Below are 26,669 nucleotides of genomic sequence, written 5' to 3'. Positions count from 1 at the left end.
CTCGCATTCTTAATAATTGAGATATTTGTTTTAGAGCTTCTGTCCTTTGTGAAGGTGGTAGGTTTGGCATTCCTCTCTTTCTTGGTAGTGTATGGAAATGGAACCTGTAACCTTTGTTTATAGTCTGCAAAATCCATTTTTCTCTTGTAATGCAGTGCCACTTTCTTGAAAATAATGTCAGTTTTCCGCCTAAGGGTGCTTCTAGCTGTTCCCTGGTAGGCGGTGCCACTGCCAAGTCACTGTGATTGAGTTGTTGTAGTGGTGGTGGCTGTATCCGTGCCTCGTTGGTTGTTACCCTGCCACTGGCGACCCCTGTAGGCACCCCTGGATTGGTTTCTGCCTCTAGAGCGCCTATTCCTGCCTCTTTGTGCCTTAGAGGAGTCTGGAAAGGGCCAATTCCTGCTAAACCTTGGAGGTTGAACTTGTAAGAAATCTTTTACTGTTTGCACAGATTTTGCTTTCTCTTCCATCTTTTTTAGTACCTGCTGTGTGGGGGCACCAAATAAATTGACCTTGTCCATAGGTGCATCCAAAAGCTTAGATTTGACATGGTCTGGTAATGCCTGTTCTTTCAACCATGCATGCCTCCTGATAACTGTGCCAGTCATGGCTGATCTAAAGGAAGCCTCCAGTGCATCATAGCCACATTTCAAAGAATGGTTACTAACCTGCTGTATGTTATGTAACATTTCTTGAACATACTTCTTATCTAAAGATTCTTCAGAGGACAGCTTTTTAGTCAACTGGTCAAGCATAAACTCTTGGTATTGAATCATATGGAATTGGCAGTTCAATGCTCTAGCTGACAAAGTAGCAGAGGTGTAAACTTTTTTACCCCATCTCTAAGGACCTGGATTCCCTTTCAGAGGGGAGGGGTTTTTAGAAGAAGTAGCTGCTACAGCTTTAGGGCCCTGGGAGATAGTCTCTGGATCTGCAAAAGGGGCCTTATATAGGTGGTGATGAGTGTCCGGGACCCTGTAGTACCTATCGGGCTTAGCAGGAGCCGGAGGTAAAGTATCAGGAGCAGTGCAAGCATCATTAAATGCATCATCAACAACAGATAGAACTGGAGGTATAGCTAAAGGCCTATGCTGTGGTAAGTGTAGAAAGGTCCTAAGCCTTTTTCTAGAGTCTGAGAAATCTTGGCCCTGCCACTGAAATTGTTCCCTCATAGCATGCAAGGTTTCCACAAAGGAGAATTCCTCAGGAGGAGAGGCTGAAGGGATGGACTCCTCAGCATCAGAGTCTTCGAAAGGAGAATAAGAAGCCTCAGGGGGATCTGAATGATCTGAGTCATCAGAAGAATCATCCGTGGCTACTGGCTCAGGGGGCTCTGCTCTAGGCCTCTTTTCTGGAGGAGGGAGAGGGGCCCTGTCTGGATGAGGCTGGGCTCCACGAATTAAAGAGATGAGATCCTCAGCCAAAGAAAGCATATGGGAGCTGGTGCTGGGCCTGTGAGAGGGGGGCTTGGCAGGCACAGAATTTGATGCTTTGGCTGCTTTAGCCCTGGCAAAGGCCTTAATAGACATAGCTGGAGGAGGCCTAGCAGCTCCACGTGCAGGAGTAGAAATATCTAGGGGAATGGTGTCTGATAAATCCTGTGAAATCGCAACAGAAGGTTGGATTTCAGAAGCCGTTTCTACCAGGATAGAAGAGGCCTTGGTAGAAGGCAAGTTATCGGCTGAAGAAAGAACCGCTTGCTCGGTTTCGGCTGAAACCGAGACACTCGTGGTTTGCTTAACCGCGGTTTCAGCCGAAACCGCGGACCGCGAGTGTCAGTCCTTTTCTTTGCGTTTTTTGGTTATTTGCGAAGTCGGAGGATCCGACAGCATAATGTAGGCAAAATCTGAGCCGAAAATCTGTTCAGCAAAGTCCGAACGGCGTCTAAGCGTCCGTCGGTTAAAAGAAGCACAGGTTAGACAAGCTGCTACGTCGTGGCCTGGGCCTAAACAATGTATGCAGTAGGAGTGGAAATCTTTATGAGGTATTTGTTTCCCACAAGATAAACAGTTATTAACTTTCTCTGACATCGGCTGAGGCAAGAAAGAGTCCCCAACGGGGTACTTAGCTTTGTAGAAGTCTTCGAAGTAGTATTCGGTAGTAGTAATCTCTGGATCTGACCGACCAGCACTTGCGAACAGCTTCTGCTTCAGGCGCCACGCGGCAAGAAAGACTGAGGAAAATGGCGTCGGCTGATGCCTTTATACCTGAAGAACTGACGCAATGACGTCGGGTGGAGTGCGACACCAGCCGAAGCCAGACCCAGACTTTGGAATCCGGCCGACCGAAGGGCTGCCTGAGGACAGGACAACCCATTTGTAAAGACTGCAGATGCATCCCTGAAGGACATCCTGGTTCAAGGCTCCTGAGAGCACCCCAGCACTACCAGGTTATAACTCATACCATGCGTTTTGGCCCCAAAACTCGGACCGAAGCACAAAAGGAGGGGGAGTATCTATATTCATCAAAGATACCTACACCTCCAGGTTGGTGGCACTGCACGAAGCATCAGAAACCATCCATGTGCAACTAACAACGGGCAAAACTGCCTTTCAGTTTGTAGCCTGCTACAGAACACCCTCCCTATTACAGGAACCCCACTTAGCATTCCTGAGAACACTGGAGCATATGAAGGTCTCTCCAAACACTATGTTATTGGGTGACTTCAACTACCCAAACATTGACTGGGAAAACTACTCAAGCCCAAACACCCTCACCCAACGGTTCCTTGAATTTATAAACTCTAACGTAATACTGGTCACCACTCCCACAAGAGGAAACAACATATTGGACCTGGTCATCACCAACATGGGGACTCTATGTTCCACACCAGAGGTAAACCCCTCATTGGTAAGATCAGACCATAAACAAATTTCCCTGGACATCCATATCCCGTCCTCACCCCCAGCCAAGGAAATCACTGTAAAGAATTTCTCAAAAGCCAACTTTGCACTTCTCAAGACTGAGATGGAATCCTTCAAAGCCCCCGGGCCAGAGGATAATACAGCCCAATCCGCAGAATCCTTTTCAAATGCATTCTATGAGCACCTGCAGGAATGCATGGATCGTGCTATCCCAAATAAAACCAAGACTCACTCCTCCAAAAACAGGAGACCGGTCTGGTGGACCCCGGTCATAAATACGATATACAACAGAAAGGGGAAGCTACTACATGACAGAGCAAAATACCAAAAAGGGAAGGCATCTCTGATCAGTATTAGCAAGAAACTTTGTTCTCTCATAAAATCATCAAAGGCCAGTTTCGAAAGAAAAATTGCCCTAGACACTAAAGATAATCACAAGGCCTTCTTTAGTTATGTCAGGACCATGGGCGGAAACTCCCAGGTATGCTCTGAATTGTTGCATAACGGTACAAAATTTACCGAACCTATAGACATAGCCAACATCCTGGCAGACAGATTCAGCGCAAACTTCTCCCCCCCCCTTCCCCCCCAAAGGAGCAAATGCCTATCCCAACTGAATGTAACCTCCCTGACATCACAGATGCACAGGTGAAAGCTGCCCTCTCCAAAGCAAAAAACACAGCATCTATGGGACCAGACGGTGTCCCAGGCTGTGTCTTACATGAGCTACAAGAAGAACTGAACCCTCACATTAAGTCACTGTTCAAACTTAGCCTTACTACAGGATATGTACCCAAAGAATGGCGTACAGCTACAGTGGTCCCACTCCACAAAGGTGGTGCCACAACGGACCCCGGAAACTACTGCCCCATAAGCCTGACTTGTCTGGTCTGTAAAGCTATGGAGCGTATTATCATGGAACTCATAAACAAAGACATTGGGAGCCTCCAGACACTGGACCCTACCCAATTCGGCTTTGTTAAGGGCAGATCTTGCCTCTTAAACCTAGTTGATTTCTTTGAAACAGTTACCAAAGCCATAGACGAGGGCAAGGTAGTCCACACAGCCTACCTGAACCTCGCAAAAGCCTTCGACACAATACCCCACTCAGGCATCATAAATAAGCTTACCAGCTTAAATATCAACCCCTATATCACAAGATGGGTTGTAAACTGGCTCAGAGATAGAACCCACATGGTCAGAATCGCAGGTGCCATGTCCGAATCCAAACCAGTTACAAGTGGCGTCCCACAGGGCTCAGTTCTGGGACCTCTCTTGTTCGGTATATACTTCTCTGAGGTTCAGGCTAAGACGGGGGGATTATGGCTGACAAAAGTTCGCAGATGACTGCAAACTGGGGGCCATAATCGAATCTCCAGCTGACACAAGCATCCTTCAAAAGGGTCTCATGGAGATGGATGCTTGGTGCCAGAGCCACGGCCTCAAGCTAAATGCTAAAAAGTGCATAGTCATCCCCTTTGGGAAAAACAAGGTGCCCACAAATTACCACATAGGTGGTAATCCATTAAGTATGGAAGAAGTAATTAGAGATTTGGGGACCAACGTAGATAGTAATCTCTCCTTTGATAATCACGTTGCCAAAGTGGTTAGAAAGACCTTCTATAGAGCCCACCTTATCATGAAAGGGTTCGCATCTAGATCAAGAGAGGTCATTGTGCCCCTCTACTCATCTCTCATCAGGCCCATAATTGAATACAATGCCCCTTTTGGGATGTACCTTACCCGACACCTGCAGCAACTGGAAAGACCCCAAAAGTACCTCGCCAAGAGGATTATGGGCTACAAACAGATGTCCTATGCAGCTCGACTAAAGAAACTCCAGCTCTACTCAGTTGCTTACCACCTACTCAGAGGCGATCTATGTCTGACGTACAAAGCCATGTCAAACCCAGAATTAATGGACGTGCTCCACCTCAAAAAATCCAATTCACTTAGAGCTACATGATCCAGGGACCTAAACCTCAGCACACAAATAAATAGGACATGCTGGAGGGACAGATTCATTTCCCAGAGGCTCCCCTCACTCTGGAATAGAATCCCAATTCATATTAGACATAGCCCCTCGCTGACCCTCTTCAAGCGAAATCTGGACGCGTGGATGGGAGATAGCAAATTCACCCCTGGGATCTCTTCTGTGTCCCTGCTAGACAGAGGCACAGTAAACTAATCTTAAAAGGGTACCTTCTGTGACCTACTTTAAAGAGGCACAGTAAGCTAATCTAATAGGGAGGCGGAAGCCAAATACACTCTGGCTAGGCTTATAAATGCCCTAGGGCAGATAGCCTAGTATCTACCTATGAACCTAATACTGACTTCTGGGAAGACTCTCAGAGTTAACAGATCTGTGGAAGATGCAGGGGTCAAAAGGTCTAGCAAACTGGAAATAGCAAAACCTGCAACCTAGGTTGTAATGATTACCAAAGTACACTTAAGACCACATAGCAGGTTACCAGATTGCCTGAGTCCCTTTTATGAAACTGTAGCCCTGATAGAATGACCTCTCACTTGACCTGGTACAGACTTACGATGAATTTAGCAAAAAGTAATGCAATTAGTTATCATTTAGAAATGATTTACTTGTTGACCAAATCTCTCTCCCTGCTTTTGGCAAGAGAAATAAAAACATGCTCACACCTTCTGTAGTGCTTGGTCCTACTCAGGCAGAATCTTAGTTATCTGCAAAATGTCTACAGAGTATGCAAAATCCTTTCCACCTTGTTTTCAAGAGAAGACAATATATACAGATGTACAGCCCAGCTCAGCATTAGCTCTGTAACTGTACAAGATAGTCCATAATTCTGAAAGATGCCTAGCCAAGGCTATTAACAAGGCCGTCTTCTATGAGAAAAAATATGGGGGTTGAAGAAACTGGTTCAAATGGAGGAAACATGAGATTTTCCAGTACAAAACTTAGGTTCCATGGTGGACATATCTTCATTTTGGGCTGTTTCAAAAGAAGGACCCCCTTAATGAACTGTTTCATGGGCAACTGGGAATGGGCGGGGTCCTCCAGGTGGTATGCAGAAATGGCAGAGGCATGCACTTTACAGCAAAGCCCTGCTTTGTACAAGATTGACAGGTAGGAAAGAAACAGGAACATTGTGCCAGTTTTGGATCCTGTTCTATGTTCCAGCACCAATGGCAGCTTTTTTACTATGCTAAATAAGATTAACTTTGGGCTTCCAAGTTACTCTCAAACGTTTAAGGCACTTCAGACTAGAAGGGATAAGTACCACATATTTCCCACTGTCAGCCTGAATGTCTGCAACTTGAGGTGAATCACAGACCCCCTTCCCCAATCTGAGTCAAGAAGTCCATACACAAACACAGCAGAAAAGAAAACCAATGCTGCCTGGGTCAAATGGTGCTTTCAGTAGCTTTTCTTACCTGTTCTGCTTTACCCTCTGCAATATAATGAAGACCAAGGATGTTACGAGTGAAAGCATATGAAAACAGACCTGACTAGATTATGGAGAAGGCATTGTTAGTATCCTAGTATGTTTACCTGCATGTTTTTATGGCAGCAAAAAAAAGTATACTGGCATAACCACCTGTGGATTATGTTCATGAAAACATCCCTTTATCAACTTCTATTTTCTGGGAACCACTTTTCTCCTGCTCAGCTATTATGTCAATGCATTCTCCTGGGATGAAAAAAAAGTAGAGGGTTCTGAGAATGAAAAACTGACTCCTGAGCTAACCCCCATGTCTTCATTAATATTTTGGATGGTACATATGAATGAACCCCCCCCCCCACACACACACACACACACACACACACACTGCTTGCTGAAACATCACATCACTGTGGTATTGTCTTTTTGGATTTGCAACATTTTTACTACTTTAGGGAGACTTGTTCGATCTACTAAGAGTTTTTTTCTTGAGGTGCAGTAACAGTGGGATGGAGCACTGCAAAGTTTTGGCATGCTGGTATCACCTGTTTCTCAAATACCACTGCTATGTACTCTTGCCAAGTCTTACCAGGGGGACCATCAATACACAGGAGACCATGTATTCCATAAGTCTGAGAAACTACCCTAGCAGGAAAGTGAATGGAGTTGGAGAGCTTCCTGAAATACTGACAGACAAAATATTGTGTCCTCTGAAAGAATGCTTTCTGATTCTCTGCATCTAACAGTGCCCCTAGACACAAAACTTGTCTTGTGGTCCAGAGAGGGGGCCTTTGGAACACAGAGATAGTCCAAGGAGTGGAAAAAGTTAACAGCGGCTTGTACAGCCTCCAGAATCACCTCTAGAGATGTAGCCTGGATGACCAGTCAGCCAGGCATGTCAAAACCCTTTGTCCTGAAAAAACTGCTAGACCCAGACACTCTAAATGAAACAGACAAATTGAAAGTAAGAACGTAAACTGGTTAAGGAAATCTCCTGCTCTGAATCTCAAACTGCCTGTTCACCTTCACTACAGGGATGCATAGATATGCATCCTTTACATCCATCACCACCATGTAGGCTTTAGGGAGAAGAAAGGGGAGAGGTCTCTGCTACATTAGGATTTTATATTCTTGGACTCTTAGAAAATTCTGCTGTTTGGAAAGGTCTAAAATGCACCTCCAAATTAACGTCTTGGGAATATAAACAGTCTGGGGTAACCAAGTCCTCTCTTTTTCTGAAACCTTCTCTATAACTTCCCAGGGTTAGTAGACTTTCTCTCTGTGAGACATCAGATGCTGGTGGTCTTTGGGGAACAGGTGGAATAAGTTCATAGGCAAGTACTGGCTAGCTGCTCTTGCAGACCATTTTAAGACTATCATGTTCCCCTTTTAGTGCTTGAATTAACCTATCCTGCTTGGTGTTGGACTGTCCTTACCCATCCCATGGATGATAATACACTTCCCCTTGTGAGAACAACTGGGATCAAACTACAGATAATTTAAGGGGATCCATGCATGGAATAAAGCATTTAGGAGCTGCAACTGCCCATTAGTAGCACAGGGAACAGTATTAGATTAAATTTTCTCTTACTCATTCATAGATCCAAGATGCACTTGAATACAGACAGGGATGAACTTTGTTTTATGTTGATGGGGAATCTGTTACATGGCACTGGTATCCGCTCTGTGAGATACACCTATATCCCTTCTGACTGTTCTGCTGGTACTGCAGAAGAGGTTTAGATCCCTGGAACAAGTATTTCAGATGCCATTTGAATTGCTGATGTCCATTAGGACCAACAGTACTGGCTCCAAGGATGACTAGAAAGTTTTACCCCTGGAAATGTAACCTGTAACCCTGCAGAGCTCAGCAGTATCGTGTGATGGCCTCCTACTGTTTCACAAGAAGGCCAGCTCTACCTCCTATCCTTGTAGGTGGTAAAAAATGTGTGGGGGGGAAGGCTGCACAGATAGGACTAGGGAAGGTGGGACTTTGGGGGAAGGGACAGCTCTACAAAGTCACAGCTACTCCCTGTGAGTGTCATGGCCCTGAAGCTCTCCAGACTTCTCTGGTCAGCCTACCATTTTTCTATAGTGGCCTTTCTTAACTTTTTGTAGTTTAGTCTTCTCATGTTAAGGCCTAAAGGACAGCCTTTACTTAGACAACTTCTGATATATTCTGGAGCAAAAAGATCATTAACTGACTGCATAGTGTTTGTTTCCCCTTCAATCAAAATATCGTATGTTACATTAGAGTTAGTGGTTATTTAGCAGAGAAGATAACACTAAGAGAGACTGCTCTGACATTTAGACAATAAACCTCAAAACAAGAGATGTGTAAGGAGATTAATTAAATCCTAAGAAGGAACAAGAAGCTATAACTTGTTATTCTGTAAGCAAGCAATCTTTGTGAGGTACGTTTTCATTCACAGAAAATATGAATTAGCAATAAAGTTCAGTTCATAATGATGAGAGACAGACACTAAAAAGAATAAGACACAGTGTCTGAAAGTACGGACATTGTGTACAGTTAATTCATTACAAAGGCTATGGTTTAGCTAACATAGAAATAAATATATACATACACACACACACACACACACACACACACACACACATATATATATATAGAAAGAGAGAAAGATACAGAGAGAGAGAGAGAAGAAAATGTGATGTTAGTCTAGGGTTCAAGAACAACAAAACTGGAAAAAGTTTTGTTATGCTGTTAAAACTGTCTGAACATTTAAAGCCTTACTGACTATCAAGTTTACTTTTACCAGCCTTGCTGGCTATCAAGTTTATGGTTTCTACCACTCTAAGTAGAATGTTACCTTATGCGAAAGTAACTACTCTGTTGTCATGAATAAAATACTAGTGCTAAACCATAGACCTCAGGAATGATAACAGGGGCTGTTAACATTCTGCAATAGTCAGTCATTAGGACTCAGAGTAAAATCATCACAAATCAGGCATTACCTTATACCTTATTTGTGAAAATTTCTTAAGTATTACAGTGTCTCATAAAAACAATACCTACATTCAAACCAGTGTCTGTCAGACTGAAAAAAAGAATTAAGTTAATCTTCATTGTTCTTTCCAAAGGGTGTAAGGAACTGTCCTTGAAAAACCATAAAGTACAGCTGTGCCTACTTACCACAAATGTAGATGTTACACTGTCTTCACTGTTGCAGTAACAAGTCAACAGGATTTCCTGCTGTGGAAACCCTTGGCTGGCCCAAAAACCAAAGACGTTTTCCCTCACCTCCAGGCATTGTGGACACTGCCCCCTCTAATATCAGGTTGTTGGCTGGTGCCATTTTCTCAGGTCTTTCTTGATCTCTCCCAAAAAGGACTGGAACTCTAGTCTTCAAAGCACCCCCAACCCATAGCTGAGACGTGGGGGGGGGGGGGACTACTGCAACAGTGAAGACTTTCAAACATCTACATTATGGTAAGTAGACAAAACTGTTCTACGTCCATCATGTTTCGTGTTGTAGTAACAGCTTGTTGTGTGGATTCCCAAAACTATAGGATGGGAGGTATGAATACAGGGCAAAGCTAGGAGGCCCTGCAAGACTGCACAGCTGAAACCAGTTCTAGCTCTACAGAAAGACGACAGGACAAACTGCCCCTGACTATCTAAGAGGGAAGCAGCCAGGTGAAGCCTCATGGGTCATACTGTTGCCCTCCAGAAGGAAGATTGTGGCATCCCTTCTCATTCTGCGGAAAAGTTCCTCCCTGGATGGATAACAGTTATTGGAAGCCATTGCATCTTCTGTGGTCCTTACCAAAAGCTAAAAAATTAAACTATTCAGAGTGCCTAAACCACAACTGACAGGCTCTGTTTACTCTGTGAAATGTACACTGAGCAAGCTGAAAAATTACACCAGCCTTAGCATGCTGCCTTCACTCTCTTGCTTTCTGGTTCAACTTTTAGTTTTGGTCTAAAGAATAAGGCTCCATTAATGCAGAATTCATACAATCACACTTACTATTGTTGGAAGAGTTAGTGAGACAGAACTAGTGATGAACCATGAGTATTTAGCTTTGCCCACTGGGTGTTGAGAGAATACCCAAAGTGAGGTAGGACCAAGCACGGGGACACCATAATGACCCCCTCCAAAGGCCCCTGACAACTCTGTACTGGCCAGAAGGTGGGTGCATAATGGAAATAACAGCATATGACGATCTCTGGGTTAATGTCTGAAGCTTGCAAAATAAATGCCTGAATCAGCAAAGGCCCTAAAACCCAGTGAAGTTGCAGACTCTGATGAATCGATGGTGGACACCTCTAGGCCAAAATGGTTGGTCCCATACTTGGGATTAAGGTGCTGATCCCAGCTCCCAAGGTCAAAGCAGCTGTCCAATCCCCAGCTGAAATCTACCACTGAAACACCAACTGCAAATACAGAATATATGGCCTCACGGGACCATGGTCGTAGACGGCACTAGTAGATTAGTTTGAAAACTGAGGGTGGCTTCTGAGAGTGGCGGGATAACATTCAAGCCATTAACATTAATGACAACAGGTCAATAGATACCTCAATGGAAATAGGGCTCATAAGGTCTCTGGCGAGGAAGTGTCAGGACACAGGCCTGGAGAGGTTGGCAGGGAAGGTGCTCCCAAGCTTCCAATATTACCGTTGGGTGAGGGCAGATACCATGAAAGACATCTGCTGCGCGTTACGAAGGGCACATCACATTCTCGGGAATGAAATATGGCATGAGTAGATAACTCCTCCTACCCAGCTTGAGCTCCTTACCCCATACACACTGATGACGTGTGTGTGTGTGTGTGTGTGTGTGGGGGTGAAACACAGTGCGAGTAGATAACTCCGCCTACCCAGCTTGAGCTTCTTACCCCATACACACCGATGATGTGGGGGGGATGAAACATAGCATGAGTAGATGACTCCTTCTACCCAGCTTGAGCTCCTTACCCAATACACACTGATGATGGGGGGGTGAAACACAGCATGAGTTGATAACTCCTCCTACCCAGCTCAAGCTCCTTGCCCCATACACACTGATGATGTGGGGGGTGGTGAAACACAGCATGAGTAGATAATTCATCCCACCCAACTCGAACTCTGTGCTCTGTACACACTGATGATGTGTGTGTGTGTGTGTGTGTGGGTGGGGGGGGGTACACAGTACAGAAAAAATTACTTATTTTATTTGCATTTGGTTTGTCAGGGTAGAGAACTGATTACTGTATGATCAAACTGCAGACTAAGCCTGGTTGCATACAAACTGCAATGCTTTCAAATATTCATATGTAAATAATATAAACTACCAACCTAACAAAACAAGCTTTCAAATTGCGTAACTATGACGTGTGAGGTGGGGGGGGGCTATTTTCAAGGAGGCTACATCTTCTGTGTGTTTTCTCTTGAAAGTTGCAATCTCAACAAGTAGCAGCACCATTACTTACCTCCGAACTTCCTCCTTACTTACCTCCAAACTTTCTTTATCTGAATCAGTGAAGTTTCAGTGGAACCACTAGAAAGTACAGTTTTGTACCTACCATAAATGTAGATGTTTGAGTGTTCACCCTCCTGCTGCAGTAATCACACTTGGGTTATCCTGCCATCAGGCGGTCCCGCAGTCGGCCAGAATTCCAAAGTCTTGGTCCGACGTCGGTTGCTGTCGCTTCTTCCCTGACGTCAGTGTGCCAGGGGTATATAAGAGGCATCCAACACCATTTTCTTCAGTCGTTTCTTGCCCCAGACGTCAGGTGCCCCCAATAGGTAGGCAAAAAAAAAAAAAAAAAATATATATATATATAAATAAATAGCTAGATACAAATAATACAAAACCTTTAGTTACAAGCAAATACACCACAGAGGTTGTATAGGATAAAGAAGTAAAAGGGAAGTTGAGCTAGTCAAGAGGGGATGGAGGGAGGGTAACATGGACTGCAGCAGGGTGAACACTCGAACATCTACATTTATGGTAGGAACAAAACTGTACTATGTTCATCGTGTTTCCCTGCTGCAGTCATCACACACGGGTTGAATCCCAAAGCTAAGGAAGGGAGGTGGAGTTAAACAGGGTTAGAGGAAGCTAGTAGGCCCTGCAACACTGCAGTGGTAAAACCAGCTCCAGTCTTAGAATATAAAGGTAAGTGGTAGTGCTTGGTAAAGGTGTGCACTGAACTCCAAGTTGCAGCTTCCAGAATATCCTTGGTTGGCAATCCCCTGAGAAAGGCTGCTGATGTGGCTGTAACCCTGGTGGAGTGTGATCTAATGTTAGCAGGTACTGGTTTCCCATGATGCGTGTAGCAGAAACGTATGCAATGCCCTATCCGTTTAGAAATGGTCTGTTTTGAAATAGCCTTTCCTTGTGATCCTGTTGCATAGGCTACAAAGAACAGGTCAGTTTTTCTGAAAGCCTTAGTCTTATCCAAGTAGTAACGTAGTTGCCTGTGAATGTCCAAAGAATGCAGGAGTCTTTCTCCTTTGTTCTGTGGATTAGGGAAAAAAGTGGGCAAATGAATGGTTTGGTTTAGGGCCGCACTGGATACCACCTTTGGCATAAAGGAAGGGTTAGTTCGTAGAGAGACTCTGTCTTGGTGAAAAATAAGGAAAGGCTCTACTGCCATTAGTGCCTGCAGCTCTGAGACTCTTCTTGCTGAGGTTATTGCTAGTAGCAGGGCAGTTTTCCATGAAAGAAATTTTAAATCAGCTGAAAAAGCTGGTTCAAAGGGTGGCAGTGTAAGCTTTTCCAGGACAAAGTTGAGATCCCAAGTAGGTGTTGGTGCTCTCCTTGGCGGTCTTGTGTTCTTAGCCCCTCTGAGGTACTGTTTTAGGAGTGGATGTGAGAATAAGGGAGGATCTGTGTTGTAATGAGCTGAAATTGCTGAGGCGTGGATCTTAATAGATGAAAAGGAAAGTCCTTTGTGCAACATCTCAGATAGGTATTGCAGAATCTGAGCAATGCTGGGATCAAGTGGATTTTGGCCTTTAGCCTGGTTCCAGGCACAGAATCTTTTCCATTTGTCTGAATAGGTTTTCCTGGTGCTGGGCCTCCTGGCCTCCAGAATGACATCCATAACAGCTTTGGGAAGAGGTGTTGGCCGGTTGTTCAGGTAATTTGCCATGCGGCCAGGTTTAAAGTCTTGAGCTGGTTGTGTAGAATCTGATTGCTTCACTGGGTGAGCAGGTGAGGAATCTGTGGTAAAATCCATGGCGGACCGTGGGCCATGTTCCTTAGGATTGGATACCAATGCTGGCGTGGCCAGTCTGGTGCAATGAGAATCATTTGTGGCCTTTCTAATCTGACTTTCAGCAGCACCTTTGGTAGAAGGGGCAGTGGAGGGTAGGCATATACTGTCAACCTTTGCCAAGTGAATGAGAGTGCGTCCACTTTCCAAGCTTGAGGGTGGAATACCCTTGTGCAGAATTTCGATATCTGGTAGTTTTGGGGGCTGGCAAAGAGGTCTATGTCTGGGAGTCCCCATTTTTGAGTTATCATTGCAAATACCTGCGGATCCAGTTTCCACTCGTGAGGATCCATGATGTTCCTGCTTAGGTCGTCTGCCAATGTGTTCTTTTTTCCTGGCAGGAATTGAGCTTGTAATTGAACTTGGTAAGTCAATGCTGTGTTCCACAAGGTCATTGCTTGCCTGCATAGAGGGTAGGAGTGTGTACCCCCTTGCTTGTTTATGTACCACATTACTGTGGTATTGTCTGTCCTTATTATGAATTGTCCTGGATGTAAAAGGTCCTTGAAGGCTGTCAGTGCATTCTGTACAGCTAGCATTTCTTTTTGATTGATGTGCAGATCTCTTTGATCCGTAGTCCATTTACCTTGAATGCACTGTCCTGCCATTTGTGCCCCCCAGGCATAGTCCGATGCATCTGTTGTCATAGTTTGCCTGGCTGGGGGTATGGTGAAAGGCTGACCCTTGTTGAGGTGACATGCCTGTGACCACCATAGAAACTCCTGTTGTAGGCAGGGAATGAGATGTATCATTGTTTCCAAGCTGTGGCTGTGTTGAGTCCATACGCTTTTCAGGTACCATTGTAATTTCCTCATATGCAGTTTTACAAATGGTATTAGTAGTATGCAAGATGCCATGAAGCCCAAGGCCTGCAGAATTTTTCTTGCAGGGGGTTGGGTCTTTGTTGCCATTATTTTGAAGTATTGAGTTAGTTGCAGTTGCTTTTCTGGCGTGAGATAAGCCATCTGGGCCGTTGTATTCAAGCTGGCACCCAGGAATGTCATGGTCTGTGAGGGCACTAGTTTTGATTTCTTTTCGTTTACTGTGTACCCTAGGCAACTTAGAAGGTGTTTGACAAATGCCAGAAGTTGTAAGAGAATGTCCTTGCTTTCTGCTTGGATGAGACAGTTGTCCAGGTATGGGTATATTTTAATTCCTCTTTGTCTGCAGTATGCAATTACTGGTGCCAGGCATTTTGTGAAGACCCTGGGCGCAGTAGATAAGCCAAAGGACAGTGCAGAGAATTGGTAATGGGTTGAACCTGCAATGAAACAGAGGTATCTTCTGCAATTTTGTCTGATAGGGACATGCAGGTATGCCTCCTTGAGGTCCAAGCCTTCTTGCCCAACATGGGAAGAAGCTGCTGTATTGTTAGCATCTTGAATTTTGGAACTTGCAAGTAGGTATTTAGAATTGAAAGGTCCAGAATAGGTCTCCATGCATTATCCTTTCTGGGGACTAGAAAGAGCCTTGAGTAAAATCCTTGTCCTTGTTCCTGTGTAGATACCAGTTGAATGGCTCTCATGTCCATGAGAGCTGCAATTTGTTTTTGTGCCTCTGCCCATTGATTTGGTGGCAGGTTTGGCATTGCTTTTCTCCTTGGCAAAGTGTGGAAATGGAATCTGTATCCTTGTGAGATAATGTTTAGGACCCATTTGTCCTTCGTGATTATGCGCCAGTTGTCTGCAAAAAGTGCTAATTTTCCTCCCAAGGGAGCAGCCAAGAGAGTTTTTCTTGGCAGATTGAGTGTTAAGTCATTGTGTCTGTCTCCTATTAGTTTGGGGCCTGTCTTCTCCTGCACTTTGTGTTGCAGTGCTCCATTGACGAGGTTTGTAAGGGGTTTGTGCTTGACCTCTGCCCCTTGGTTGTCTGTATTTGCCCCTCTGTGGTTTGTCAGAAGCTGGAAAGGACCAATTTTTTGTTGGCCAATTTCTGCTGAAGCGAGGGGGTTGTACCTATAAGAAATCTTTGACTGTCTGCATAGATTTTGCCTTATCCTCCATTTTCTTTAAAACCTCCTCTGCCTTAACTCCAAATAAGACATCCTGCTGTAAAGGTGCATCTAGCAATTTTGCTTTAACATGATCAGGCAGGGTTTGTTCCTTCAACCAAGCATGTCTACGTATGACAGACCCAGTAACAGCTGCTCTGCATGAAGCTTCCAGAGAATCAAATCCACATTGTAAAGTGTGTTTTCCCACCTGTTCAGCTGCGTGCAGCAGATCCTGCATTTCCTTGAATTCAGACTGCTGGGAGTGTGTGCTCATCTTTTGCTTTAATTGAGACATTAGGAATTGCTGAAATTTCAGCATGTGAAATTGACAATTTAGTGCTCTCATAGCCAGAGTAGCCGAGGTGTAAACCTTCTTCCCCCACCTATCTAGTGCTCGGGAGTCCCTTTCAGAGGGCACGGGATTTTTAGCCATAGAAGCCTTAGCCCCTTTAGGACCTTGAGAGATTTCTCTGGATCAGCAACTGGGCTTTTATAAAGGAATTTGTGAGAGTCGGGTACTCTATAATATCTGTCTGGTTTGGCTGGAGCAGGGGGCAGAGAGTCTGGATTTAGACTAGATTCCAAGTAAACATCATCCACAATGTCTAAAACTGGAGGGATAGCAAGTGGTCTGTGCTGGGGAAGTAAAAGAAACTCTCGGAGTCTTTTCTTTGAGTCAGAGTAGTCCTGACCTTCCCAATGGAAGTGTTCCCTCATGGTATGAAGGGTTTCCCCGAAGGAGTAATCTTCAGGGGGAGATGCTGAGGGAATGGAGTCTTCAGCATCAGATTCTTCATAAGGGAGGAAAGTGTAATCCTGCTCCTCAGAGGAGTGTGAGGAAATAGAAACTTGATCAGAAGAGGTATACTCCTCTTCTTGCCTTGGCCTTTTGTCTGGGGGGGGGGGGGTTGAGAGCCCCTTATCAGAGTAATCAAATCTTCAGCCATTTTAAGCATCTGTTTCTTAGGCATGGGGCCTTGAACTGGGGACTGAACAGCCTTTCTAGGCTGTAAAGGAGTCTTGAGCTTAGTATAAGATTTTATAGTGAGAGTTGTCGGTCTGAAGACACCTTCTGAAGCCGAAGGCGTTTCCAAAGCACTGGCTTCTCAGTCTGCAATGTTGTCGGTAGGGCCTAAAGGAAAAGGCTGTGTCGGCCTAGTACTCTCTGCTAGAACATCTAAAGCGGTCTGGGGTTCCAAATCTGCAGTCGTCAGGGGCTGCGTAGGCGCCTTGCTGAAAACTGGAGAACCGGAGACCGGGCCAGCCGAGGCCTCGGAGTCTGGCTTGGATCTAGGATGCCTGTCCTTATCTTTGCGTTTTTTATGCACGCCAGTAGTCGGTTGCTCCGACGGCATAGTATAATTGAAATTCCTACCGAAGTAGTGTCGAGCGAAATCAAAACGTCACTTAATAGTTCGCTTATTGAACCTAGCACAAAACCGACAACCAGTGACGTCGTGGTCTAGGCCTAGGCAAGGTATAAAGAATGAAAGTCCTTATGAGGTATTTGCTTCCCACAAGAAATACAATTGTTAACTTTTTCTGACATCAGACTGAGGCAAGAAAAGGTTCCCCAACGGGGTACTTAGCTTTTGAAGACTTCAGACTGAAATTCGATTAAAAAATCTCAGGTGTCGGCCGACCGGCACTTGCGATCTGCTTCTGCTTCGGGCACCACGTGGCAAGAAAGACTGAAGAAAATTGCGCCGGATGCCTCTTATATACCCCTGGCGCACTGACATCAGGGAAGAAGCGACAGCAACCGACGCCGGACCAAGACTTTGGAATTCTGGCCGACTGCGGGACCGCCTGACGGCAGGATAACCCAAGTGTGATGACTGCAGCAGGGTAACACAATGAACATCAGGAAACAGCAGAGAAGTAGTACCATGAAAGTTTTCTAATTCCAAACGGCACAAACACCACAACCCACTGAAAAACTTTCTTACTCTAAACATTTAATAGAGCAAACATTTATCCTAATGTGGAAGCTCTGCTCCACACTTACACCTCTTAAAGGAAGGCAAATCTGCTTTCTTATCCATAACTGAGATTACACAAAAAAGCAAGTAGCAATGCAACTACAAAATGGTGGCAAAATGAGAAGGGAAGGGATTCTAGCTGCTAAAACGACAGTTAACCTTGAAAAAATACTCCATAAAATGCAAGAAACAAATATGGAAGAAACTGACCAGCAAGTAGTCTGTAAGCAATGTACCTACAAAATGGGATCTTAAGTATGGGTCTGTTGATTGGTGTGAACTGAATTCAATATGCAGCTAAACATCCAGAGAAGGGTCTTTAGGCACTTAGGATTACGGCTATAAAGGGAGGGGGGAAATGCTTTAGTTGCTGAGCAGACTAAGTCCTAGTGGTGAACGAGATGAAACTTCCAATGTGAACAGAAATGCATGGAATACTTGCTGTCTCTACTATTCCTACTGGCCTACATTTATTTATTTATATTATGTTAGTGAGGGTAGTCTTGCTGGGCAGTGACCAATTATTATGGAAGGGACAGAGGAAAACATATCCTATAATTTAAATCAATTAAAATGTGATACTATAATATTACACACTAAATGAATTAAGGTTATGTTATGTACACATACAGTTAAATGTAAATAAAAAAAAAAAGATCAAACACGAATAATAAAGAAATAAAAAGTAAGGAGTGAATGGAAACCTTGTTTGTTTAAATCTTAACTGCCACAATGCTCACAAGCGTACCAGCAACTAGTAACACTGTGCGCTACAAAACATGGGCAGGCCTCACAACCCATGTCTTCTAGAACATTCTGTGTAAACAGAATATTAACTGCATAATAATCAGGAATGAGCTTAGCTATCGCAGTGATCAAAAGCCTCAGAATGGTCACATGATCAGCAGTAATGACAATGTCCATACTTACCATGTCTTCTCTCTCCCACTTGTCAGCGCTACTTTTATCTTGATTTACTACATATCCTGGCGGCAGCCAGTTTACAGGTGGATCAAATATGGAAACAACCATTCGACTTGGTAAGCCCTTCTTCTTCCCAAGGCGATAGAGGTTACAGTTGCTCACCTAAACAGAGAAAGAGAGAATCACATACAAATAATTTAAATTACTTTCAGGCATTGTGTCACAACTGAAAGCAGGGAGTTCTGCCTGTGCAGTGAGTGAAAATGCTAGGAAAATTATTAACATACTAGGGGAAAAGTTAAAAATACATATTCTTTTGTAAACCAACAGTAAACAGAAGAATCACAGTGGAACGAAACACAATTCCCTCTCTCATGTACAAACGACTCCACAAAGTAAAAAGAACAAACGGCTTTATTATGGTTATCGCTTTCACCACTAAGTGGCTTCTTCAGACAACAGACAAGACAATAAAATGCATTTCATCAATACTCATCCCAACACTCCCATCTCCAAATTCAAACGCTTTCAAAGAGCATGGTGACGTATCTATGTACACCACGGCATGTCTTAAAGCAGTATAGCACATATTTTTAAAAATATAGCATTTATATTTACACTAGCTATGCATTAATTTTATAAATAATACAACTACTCACTAAAATATATAATAATTCATCCCCTTAAAATAACAGGTCTAACCCCATTAAGCTGTTCAATATATTATTATACATGTTCAACTTGTTCAGTGTCTAAATGCAAATAACCACAAACTGCAATATTTGAACAATCATATATCGTATAGCAGCTGTCCATCACTTCCACATGCAATATAGTTATTTGCAAAAATAAAGCATTTGCACAAATAAAACTTTGCAAGAATGAAATATTCCATCACTCTGGTGCAGTAATAAAGCATTTGCACATATAAAACATTGCCATAATAAAGTGTTCCACCATTCTAAGGCAACAGATCTTTATGTTGCCTCATTATTCGGTGCACAAATTCAGCAAAGCATCAAATAGCATATTATACTCGCATTAATCTACAAGGCATGACCATAAAGTGTATGTAGCTAAGATGTATAAATGACAACCTTACTACACATTTAGACACTGAACAAGTTGAACATGTATAATAATATATTGAACAGCTTAATGGGGTTAGACCTGTTATTTTAAGGGGGTGAGTTATTATATATTTTAGTGAGTAGTTGTATTATTTATAAAATTAGTGCATAGTGTAAATATAAATGCTATATTTTTAAAAATATGTCTTATACTGCTTTAAGATGTGTGGTGGTGTATGCAGATATGTCATAACGCTCTTTGAAAGCGTTTGAAGTTGGAGATGGGAGTGTAGGGATGACTACGAGCACCTGTGGACATGTTTTTAAATATTAATGAAATGCATTTTATTGTCTTGTGTCTATGGTCTGAAGAAGCCACTTAGTGGTGAAAGCGCTAACCATAATAAACCTGTTTGTTCATTTTTACTTTGCGGAGTCATTTGTACATGAGAGGGAGAATTGTGCTTTGTTCCACTGTGAGTCTTCCGTTTACTGTTGGTTTACTTAATATTGCGCTACACAGTGGTCTGTTTGTCCGTTGGGTAATTTGCATTGTTTTTACATATTATTTTGTGCCTGGCCCTCTAATGCTTTGTGGATTTTTGCCCTTTTCATAGAAAAGGGATCTGTGGAATTTGAAGGGTAGAAAATGACTAAGCAGCAAGCAACAGAAGGATTCTGCTGAAAATGTTTCCAGTTTGGATTTTTTTTTATGTTTGTAGTCTGCAGTTTACAGTGTCTAAGGATAAAGCTTCTCTCAAGTGCTTTTGTACTGCAAATTTACTTTCTGGTGCATGTTTGTAGAAGGCATCGATTTGGAAAAAAATTATACAAGCTATGTTAGTCATTCTTTTACTCCCAACGATGGATAAACTCACTGAATTATTAGATAAACTGTTACTAAGGGAAGAAAAAACTACAGTTGTGTACACTTACCATAAATGAAGATGTTCGAGTGTATTCACTGTTGCAGTCATTACATTTGGGTAATCTGCTGGCAGAGGTTGCACTCAGTCGGCCTGAATAACAGTCTTGGGTCCTGTATCGGTTACTGTCTCCTCTTCCATGACGTCAGCGGTATAAAACATGCATCCAACGCCATTTTATTCAGTTTTTCTTGCCCCAGATGTCAGGTGCCCCCCTAATGGGGAGCAAAAATATATATATGTATATATAAATAAACAGCAATATATATAAATGCACTTTTAGCAACATAAACTTTACCTTCATCCAAATGCAAATACACCACAAAGGCTTTAGAATATAGTGAAGGAAAGAGAAGTTATAGAAAAGAGGGATGGCGGGTGGGTAACCCGGACTGCAACAGTGAATACACTTGAACATCTTCATTTATGGTAAGTGTACACAACTGTGCTATGTTCTTCATGTTTCACTGTTGCAGTCATTACATTTGGGTATAATCCCAAAGCTATGGATGGGAGGATGGAAATAAATAGCATTAGGAGCAGCTATAAGGCCCTGCATAACTGCAGTGGCAAAGCCTGCCCTGGATTTGGAGAAGAGAGGCAAATTATAATGCTTTGTGAAGGTATGAACAGAACTCCATGTAGCAGCATCTAGAATGTTCTTGGTTGGAACTCCTCTGAGAAAGGCTGCTGAGGTAGAGGCGGCCCTGGTGGAATGCGACCGGATTCCCCTGGGCACAGGTTTACCATGGTGCAAGTAGCAGAAATGAATACAGTGGCTTATCCACTTAAAAACGGTCTGCTTTGATATAGCCTTTCCCTCTGATCATGAAGCAAATGCCACCAGTAGATGCTCAGACTTTCTTAGAGATTTGGTCCTGTTAAAGTAGAATCTTAGTTGTCTGTGTATGTCCAATGAATGCAGAATCCGCTCCCCCTTGTTCTGCGGATTTGGGTAAAATGTTGGAAGGTGAATAGTTTGGTTAAGAGCCACACTGGATACCACCTTAGGCATGAAGGAAGGATTGGTCCTGAGGGACACCCTGTCCGGGTAAAATGTAATAAAAGGCTCCACAGCCATGAGAGCCTGTAGTTCTGAAACCCTTCTTGCTGAAGTGATTGCCAAAAGGAAAGCTGCTTTCCAAGATAAAAATTTTATATCCGCAGTAGCTGCTGGTTCAAATGGAGGCAGAGTGAGTTTTTCCAGTACAAAATTGAGGTCCCATGCAGGAGTTGGTGATCTTCTAGGAGGCCTTAAAATTTTGGCCCCTCTAAGATACTGTTTTAGCAGAGGATGAGAAAAGAGGGGAGGCTCTGTGTTGTAATGAGCCGAGATGGCAGAGGCATAGATTTTTATCGAAGAAAAAGATAGGCCCTTGTCAAGCATCTCAGTCAAGTATTGTAAAATCTGAGGGATATTTGGCTTTGCTGTGTCTGTTCCTTGTGCTTGGTTCCAAGCACACAATCTCTTCCATTTATCAGCATAAGATTTTCTAGTACTAGGCCTTCTGGCTTCCAAAATGACATCCATCACAGATTTACTGAGAGGTGTTGTTTGAATAATTAAATGATCAGCCATGCTGCAAGGTTCAGAGTTTGGAGCTGAGTGTGCAGAATTTGACTGTTCTGCTGAGACAGTAGATGAGGTATTTGAGGCAAGTACCAAGGAGGGAGTTGAGACATATTCCTTAGAAGTGGGTACCAGTGCTGGCGAGGCCAGTCCGGAGCAATTAGGATCATTTCTGTTTTTTCCTGTTTGACCTTCAGTAAGACCTTGGAGAGAAGAGGCAGAGGGGGGAAAGGCATAGACTGATAGTTTTTTTCCAACTGAAGGATAGGGCATCCACTTTCCATGCTTGTCTGTGATAAGTCCTTGTGCAGAATTTGTCCAGTTGATAATTTTGGGGGGAGGCAAATAGATCTATGCCTAGGCTCCCTCATTTCTGTGTTACCATGCTGAAGATTTGTGGATACAGTTTCCACTCGTGCGGGTCCATAAGATTTCTGCTTAGGTCGTCTGCCAGAGTATTTTGTTTTCCTGGCAGGAATTGAGCTTGAAGATGTACTTGGTAAGTCAAGGCTGTGTTCCACAATGCCATGGCTAGTCTGCAAAGGGGGTAAGAATGTGTACCCCCCTGCTTGTTTATGTACCATATAACCATGGTGTTGTCCGTCTTTATCAGTAGTTGTCCTGGATTAAGTAAGTCCTTGAAGGCTGTCAGAGCATTCTGAACAGCTAGCATCTCTTTCTGGTTGATATGCAGATGCATTTGTTTTGGGCTCCATATGCCCTGAATGCATCTCCCCACCAGGTGGGCTCCCCAAGCACAGTCTGATGCATCTGTAGTAAGGGTTTGGGTGGCAGGGGGTACAGTGAATGACAGTCCCTTGTTTTGGTGGCATGTCTCTGCCCACCAAAGAAACTCCTGCTGTAGTCAGGGAATGAGAGGAATCATTGTTTCCAGACTGTGACAATGTTGACTCCATAAACTTTTTAGGTACCATTGAAGTTTCCTCATATACAGTCTTGCATATGGAATTAGTAGAATGCAGGATGCCATGAACCTCAAAGCCTGCAGAATGTGTCTTGCAGATAACTGGGTTTTTGTTGCCATCTGTTTGAAGTATATAGTCAGTTGCCTTTGTTTGTCTGGCGTAAGGTAAGCCATCTGGGCAGTTGTATTCAAGCTTGCACCCAGGAATGTAATTATTTGAGAGGGTACCAGTTGTGAGTTCTTTTCGTTTATTGTGTACCCCTGGCATGTTAGAAGCCTTTTTACAAACGCCAGATGTTGAAAAAGAATGTCCTTGTTCTCTGCTTGACTGAGACAGTCGTCCAGGTAAGGATAAATTTGTATGCGTCTTTGTCTGCAGAATGCAATTACTGGTGCCAGGCACTTTGTGTAAAGACCCTGGGCGCAGTAGATAAGCCAAAGGGCAGTGCAGAAAATTGGTAATGCAAAAACCTGCCTTGAAGCGGAGGTATCTTCTGCACGATTCCCTTATTGGGATATGCAGGAATGCCTCTTTTAAGCCTAGAGTCACTAACCAAGCATTCTTGCCCAGCATAGGCAGTAGCTGTTGTAAAGTCAGCATTTTGAATTTTGGAATGTCCAGGAATGTGTTCAAAATTGATAAGTCCAGTATTGGACGCCAGGCATTGTCTTTTCTGGGTACCAGGAACAGCCTTGAATAAAAACCTTGTCCTTTTTCCTGTTCTGGTACTGGTTGAATAGCTCCCATATCCATGAGGGACGTAACTTGTTTCTGAGCCTCTGCCCACTGATTTTGTGGCAGATCTGGCCAACCGTTTGGAATTGGCAAAGTATGGAAATGAAATCTGTACCCCTAGGATACTATGTTTAAAAAGAAGTTATGTACTCACCATAACGTTCCATCTGAGTAGTTATACTTCATTTTTCTGCAACCTGTGGGTATACGGAACCGAGCCGGCAACTTTTTCTAGCATCTGCTCCAAGCTTCGAGCTCCTCCCCTTACCCATAATGCCCTACCATCTCCTATCTTCCCTCAGATCGAGTTTGCTGCAACTAGCAATATATATGCAACTCAACCCAATAACCAACATGAAAACAGGATAAGGACCGGGGGATGGAGGGAGGGAATATTGCAGAAAAATGAAGTACAACTACTCAGATGGAACGTTATGGTGCGTACATAACTTCTTTATCTGAAGTAGTTAACTTCATTTTATCTGCAACCTGTGGGACAGAGTTCCCAGCAACTCCGATCCTGGGAGGCCCTTATGGAAGGATATTCCTGAGCACCGCAGAGCAAAAGGATGGTCTACCCCTCAAAATCAGATCCAATTTGTAATAGGAAATGAAGGTATGTGAATTGGTCCATGTCGCTGCTGCGCAAATATCATCCAAAGGTACCCTGGACCAAAAAGCAGCAGGAGTCACCATGGACCTGGTAGAGTGAGCCTTAACTATATCAGGAGGTAATAACCCTTTTGCTTTGTAAGCATGTGAAATGCAGAGAGTGATCCATTTGGCTAAAGAAACTTTAGAAATAGCTTTTCCCACAAATGCTTTGGAAAAATAAACAATTGGTTAGTCTTGCGGAAAGACTTCGTTCTATGAAGATAAGTTGTCTATGAACATCCAAAAGTGGAGTTTGTATTCCTTTTATTTTGAAAGTTGGGAAAGAAAACGGGCAGATTAATGGACTGGTTTATGTTTGCTTCAGATGCCACTTTAGGTAAGAAGGAAGGGTTAGTATGGAGGGAGACCCTATCCTTATAGAATACCAAATATGGAGGCATGGCATACAAAGCTTGAAGCTCAGAAACTCCTAGCCGAAGTGATGGCTGCTAGGAAAGCTGTCTTCCAGGACAAAAATTTTAAGTGCACCGACACTGCGGGTTCGAAAGGAGGGGCAACCAACACCTGTAAAACAAAAGTAAGGTCCCAAGGAGGTACAAAATCCTTGACAGGGGGCCGTAGCAGAAAAGTACCTTTGAGAAAAGCCAGCCTAGAGGAGGCTAAGGCCATGTTGTTTTCGCCAACGTGAAAACTGGAAATGGCTGCCAATTGTACTTTCACTGTGGAGGAACTAGCGCCTTGCTGAAAAATACTAGACAGGAAGTCCAACATCGCTGGAACAGGAGCTGTAAATGGATCTATTTCTCTCTGCGAAGCCCAAATGGAGAAGCGCTTCCATTTACTGCAATATAGTTTTCTAGTGGAATCTTTAAGAGAGGCCACTAGAATCGATTTGACCTGGGATGAAAGACCGGGAGTCCTGGTGATTAACGGAACTGGAGCAACCAAGCTTTAAGCTTGAGGCTGCCAGATTGGGTGGACATGTCCCCAACGAATGGGAAGTTAGATCCGGGCAGGGATCCATAACCTACGGGGGAGCTAACAGATGAGACCAAAGGAATGGGAACCAAACCTGATGAGGCCAAAATGGGACAATGAGGATCACTTTGCACCGTAGTCGGCAAGCTTTCTGAAGAAACTTCGGAATGAGTGGCAATGGAGGATAAGCATACAGAAGCCCGGGGGGCCAAGCATGGACTAGAGCATCTCTAGGGACTTCCCCCTGGTGAGGGAATCAGAGTGAAGAACTCACTGCACTTCGCGTTGGAAGGAAAAGCGAAGAGATCACAGCAAAGCTGACCCCATGCCAGGAAAATCTCCTCCGCTACTGACTGTTTCAGAGACCACTCGTAGGACATCAGAATGGCCCGGCTCAATCTGTCTGCTAAAATGTTGGAGCGCCCCGGGATGTGTGTTGCTATCAGCCACCGACAGGTGGAAATCACCCATTCCCACCCTCTCATGGCCTCGCAACATAGAGGGTAGGATCTGGTTCCCCCCTGCTTGTTGATATACCAGACGACCGACATGTTGTCTGACTGAATTGCAATCAATCCGAGAGGGAGGACTGTGTGAAAGGCTTCCAACGCTAAAAGCACTGCCCCTCATCTCTAGGACATTTATGTGCAAATTGGTCTCTGTTTGGGACCACGTGCCCTGGACTGTCCTTCCCAGTGTCCCCCCCATTCGAGTTGGGAGGCGTCCATGGTCACTGTGGTTTGGACTGGGGTTGATGCAAATGGACGTCCTATCTCCGGTAACGTCAACCACCAAAGAAGAGATGTACTGCAGATGTGGCTGATCTTGATCGGAAATTCCATGGGTAGGTCTAGCCAGGACCGCCGCAGTCCATTGAAGACCCTGCATGTGAAGACGTGCATATGGGAAAATAGATATGATGGCAGCCATGGAGCCCAGAGCCCGAAGAACCTCACTCACCTCTGAAGATTGGGAGTTCGCTATCTGAGCTATGTGGCCCCTGAGATGTAGAATCCTGTCTGGAGTTAGGAATACCTTCATCTGCAAAGTGTCTAACCGTGCCCCAATAAAGTCTAGAATTTGTACTGGTTGCAAATGGGATTTGTGAAGATTGACTAATTCCCAGTGAGCCTGCTAATCGAATGAAATAATCTCAGGCCAGACACAAGTTATGCTTGTTGTGCGCAGTGAAGAGCCAGTTGTCCAGGTAAGGAAACACCTGAATACCCTGAAGCCTCAGGTGGGCCACTACAACTGCCATTACCTTGGTGAACACCCTGGGGGCTGTGGTGAGACCAAAGGGTAGGGCCCTGAACTGAAAGTGACTTGCTCCCAGCCGGAAGTGCAGAAACCTCGAGCTTCTGTGTACTTTGATGTGGTAGTAAGCATCCTGAAGGTCTAACAAGCACATCCAGTCGCACTCTCGGGGATAAGGTAGGTTTAAT

At 44.0% G+C, this 26,669-nt stretch overlaps 1 protein-coding gene across 1 annotated transcript in view; it reads right to left on the bottom strand.

Annotated features, from left to right (window-relative positions):
* The window catches only part of DICER1 (dicer 1, ribonuclease III), a gene marked incomplete in the record, with an annotated part of 1,877,097 nt that overhangs the window by 277,679 nt on the left and 1,572,749 nt on the right, over positions 1-26,669 (bottom strand). Inside the window, 1 exon segment of the mRNA XM_044074618.1 lies at positions 18,411-18,566. Within this exon segment, the coding sequence (XP_043930553.1) occupies positions 18,411-18,566 (156 nt within the window).

The sequence above is a fragment of the Protopterus annectens genome, chromosome 6.part0, assembly GCF_019279795.1.
Source record: "Protopterus annectens isolate FY-2018-M chromosome 6.part0, PAN1.0, whole genome shotgun sequence".
Lineage (NCBI taxonomy): Eukaryota > Metazoa > Chordata > Ceratodontiformes > Protopteridae > Protopterus > Protopterus annectens.
This window is presented reverse-complemented; position numbering and strand designations above follow the sequence as displayed.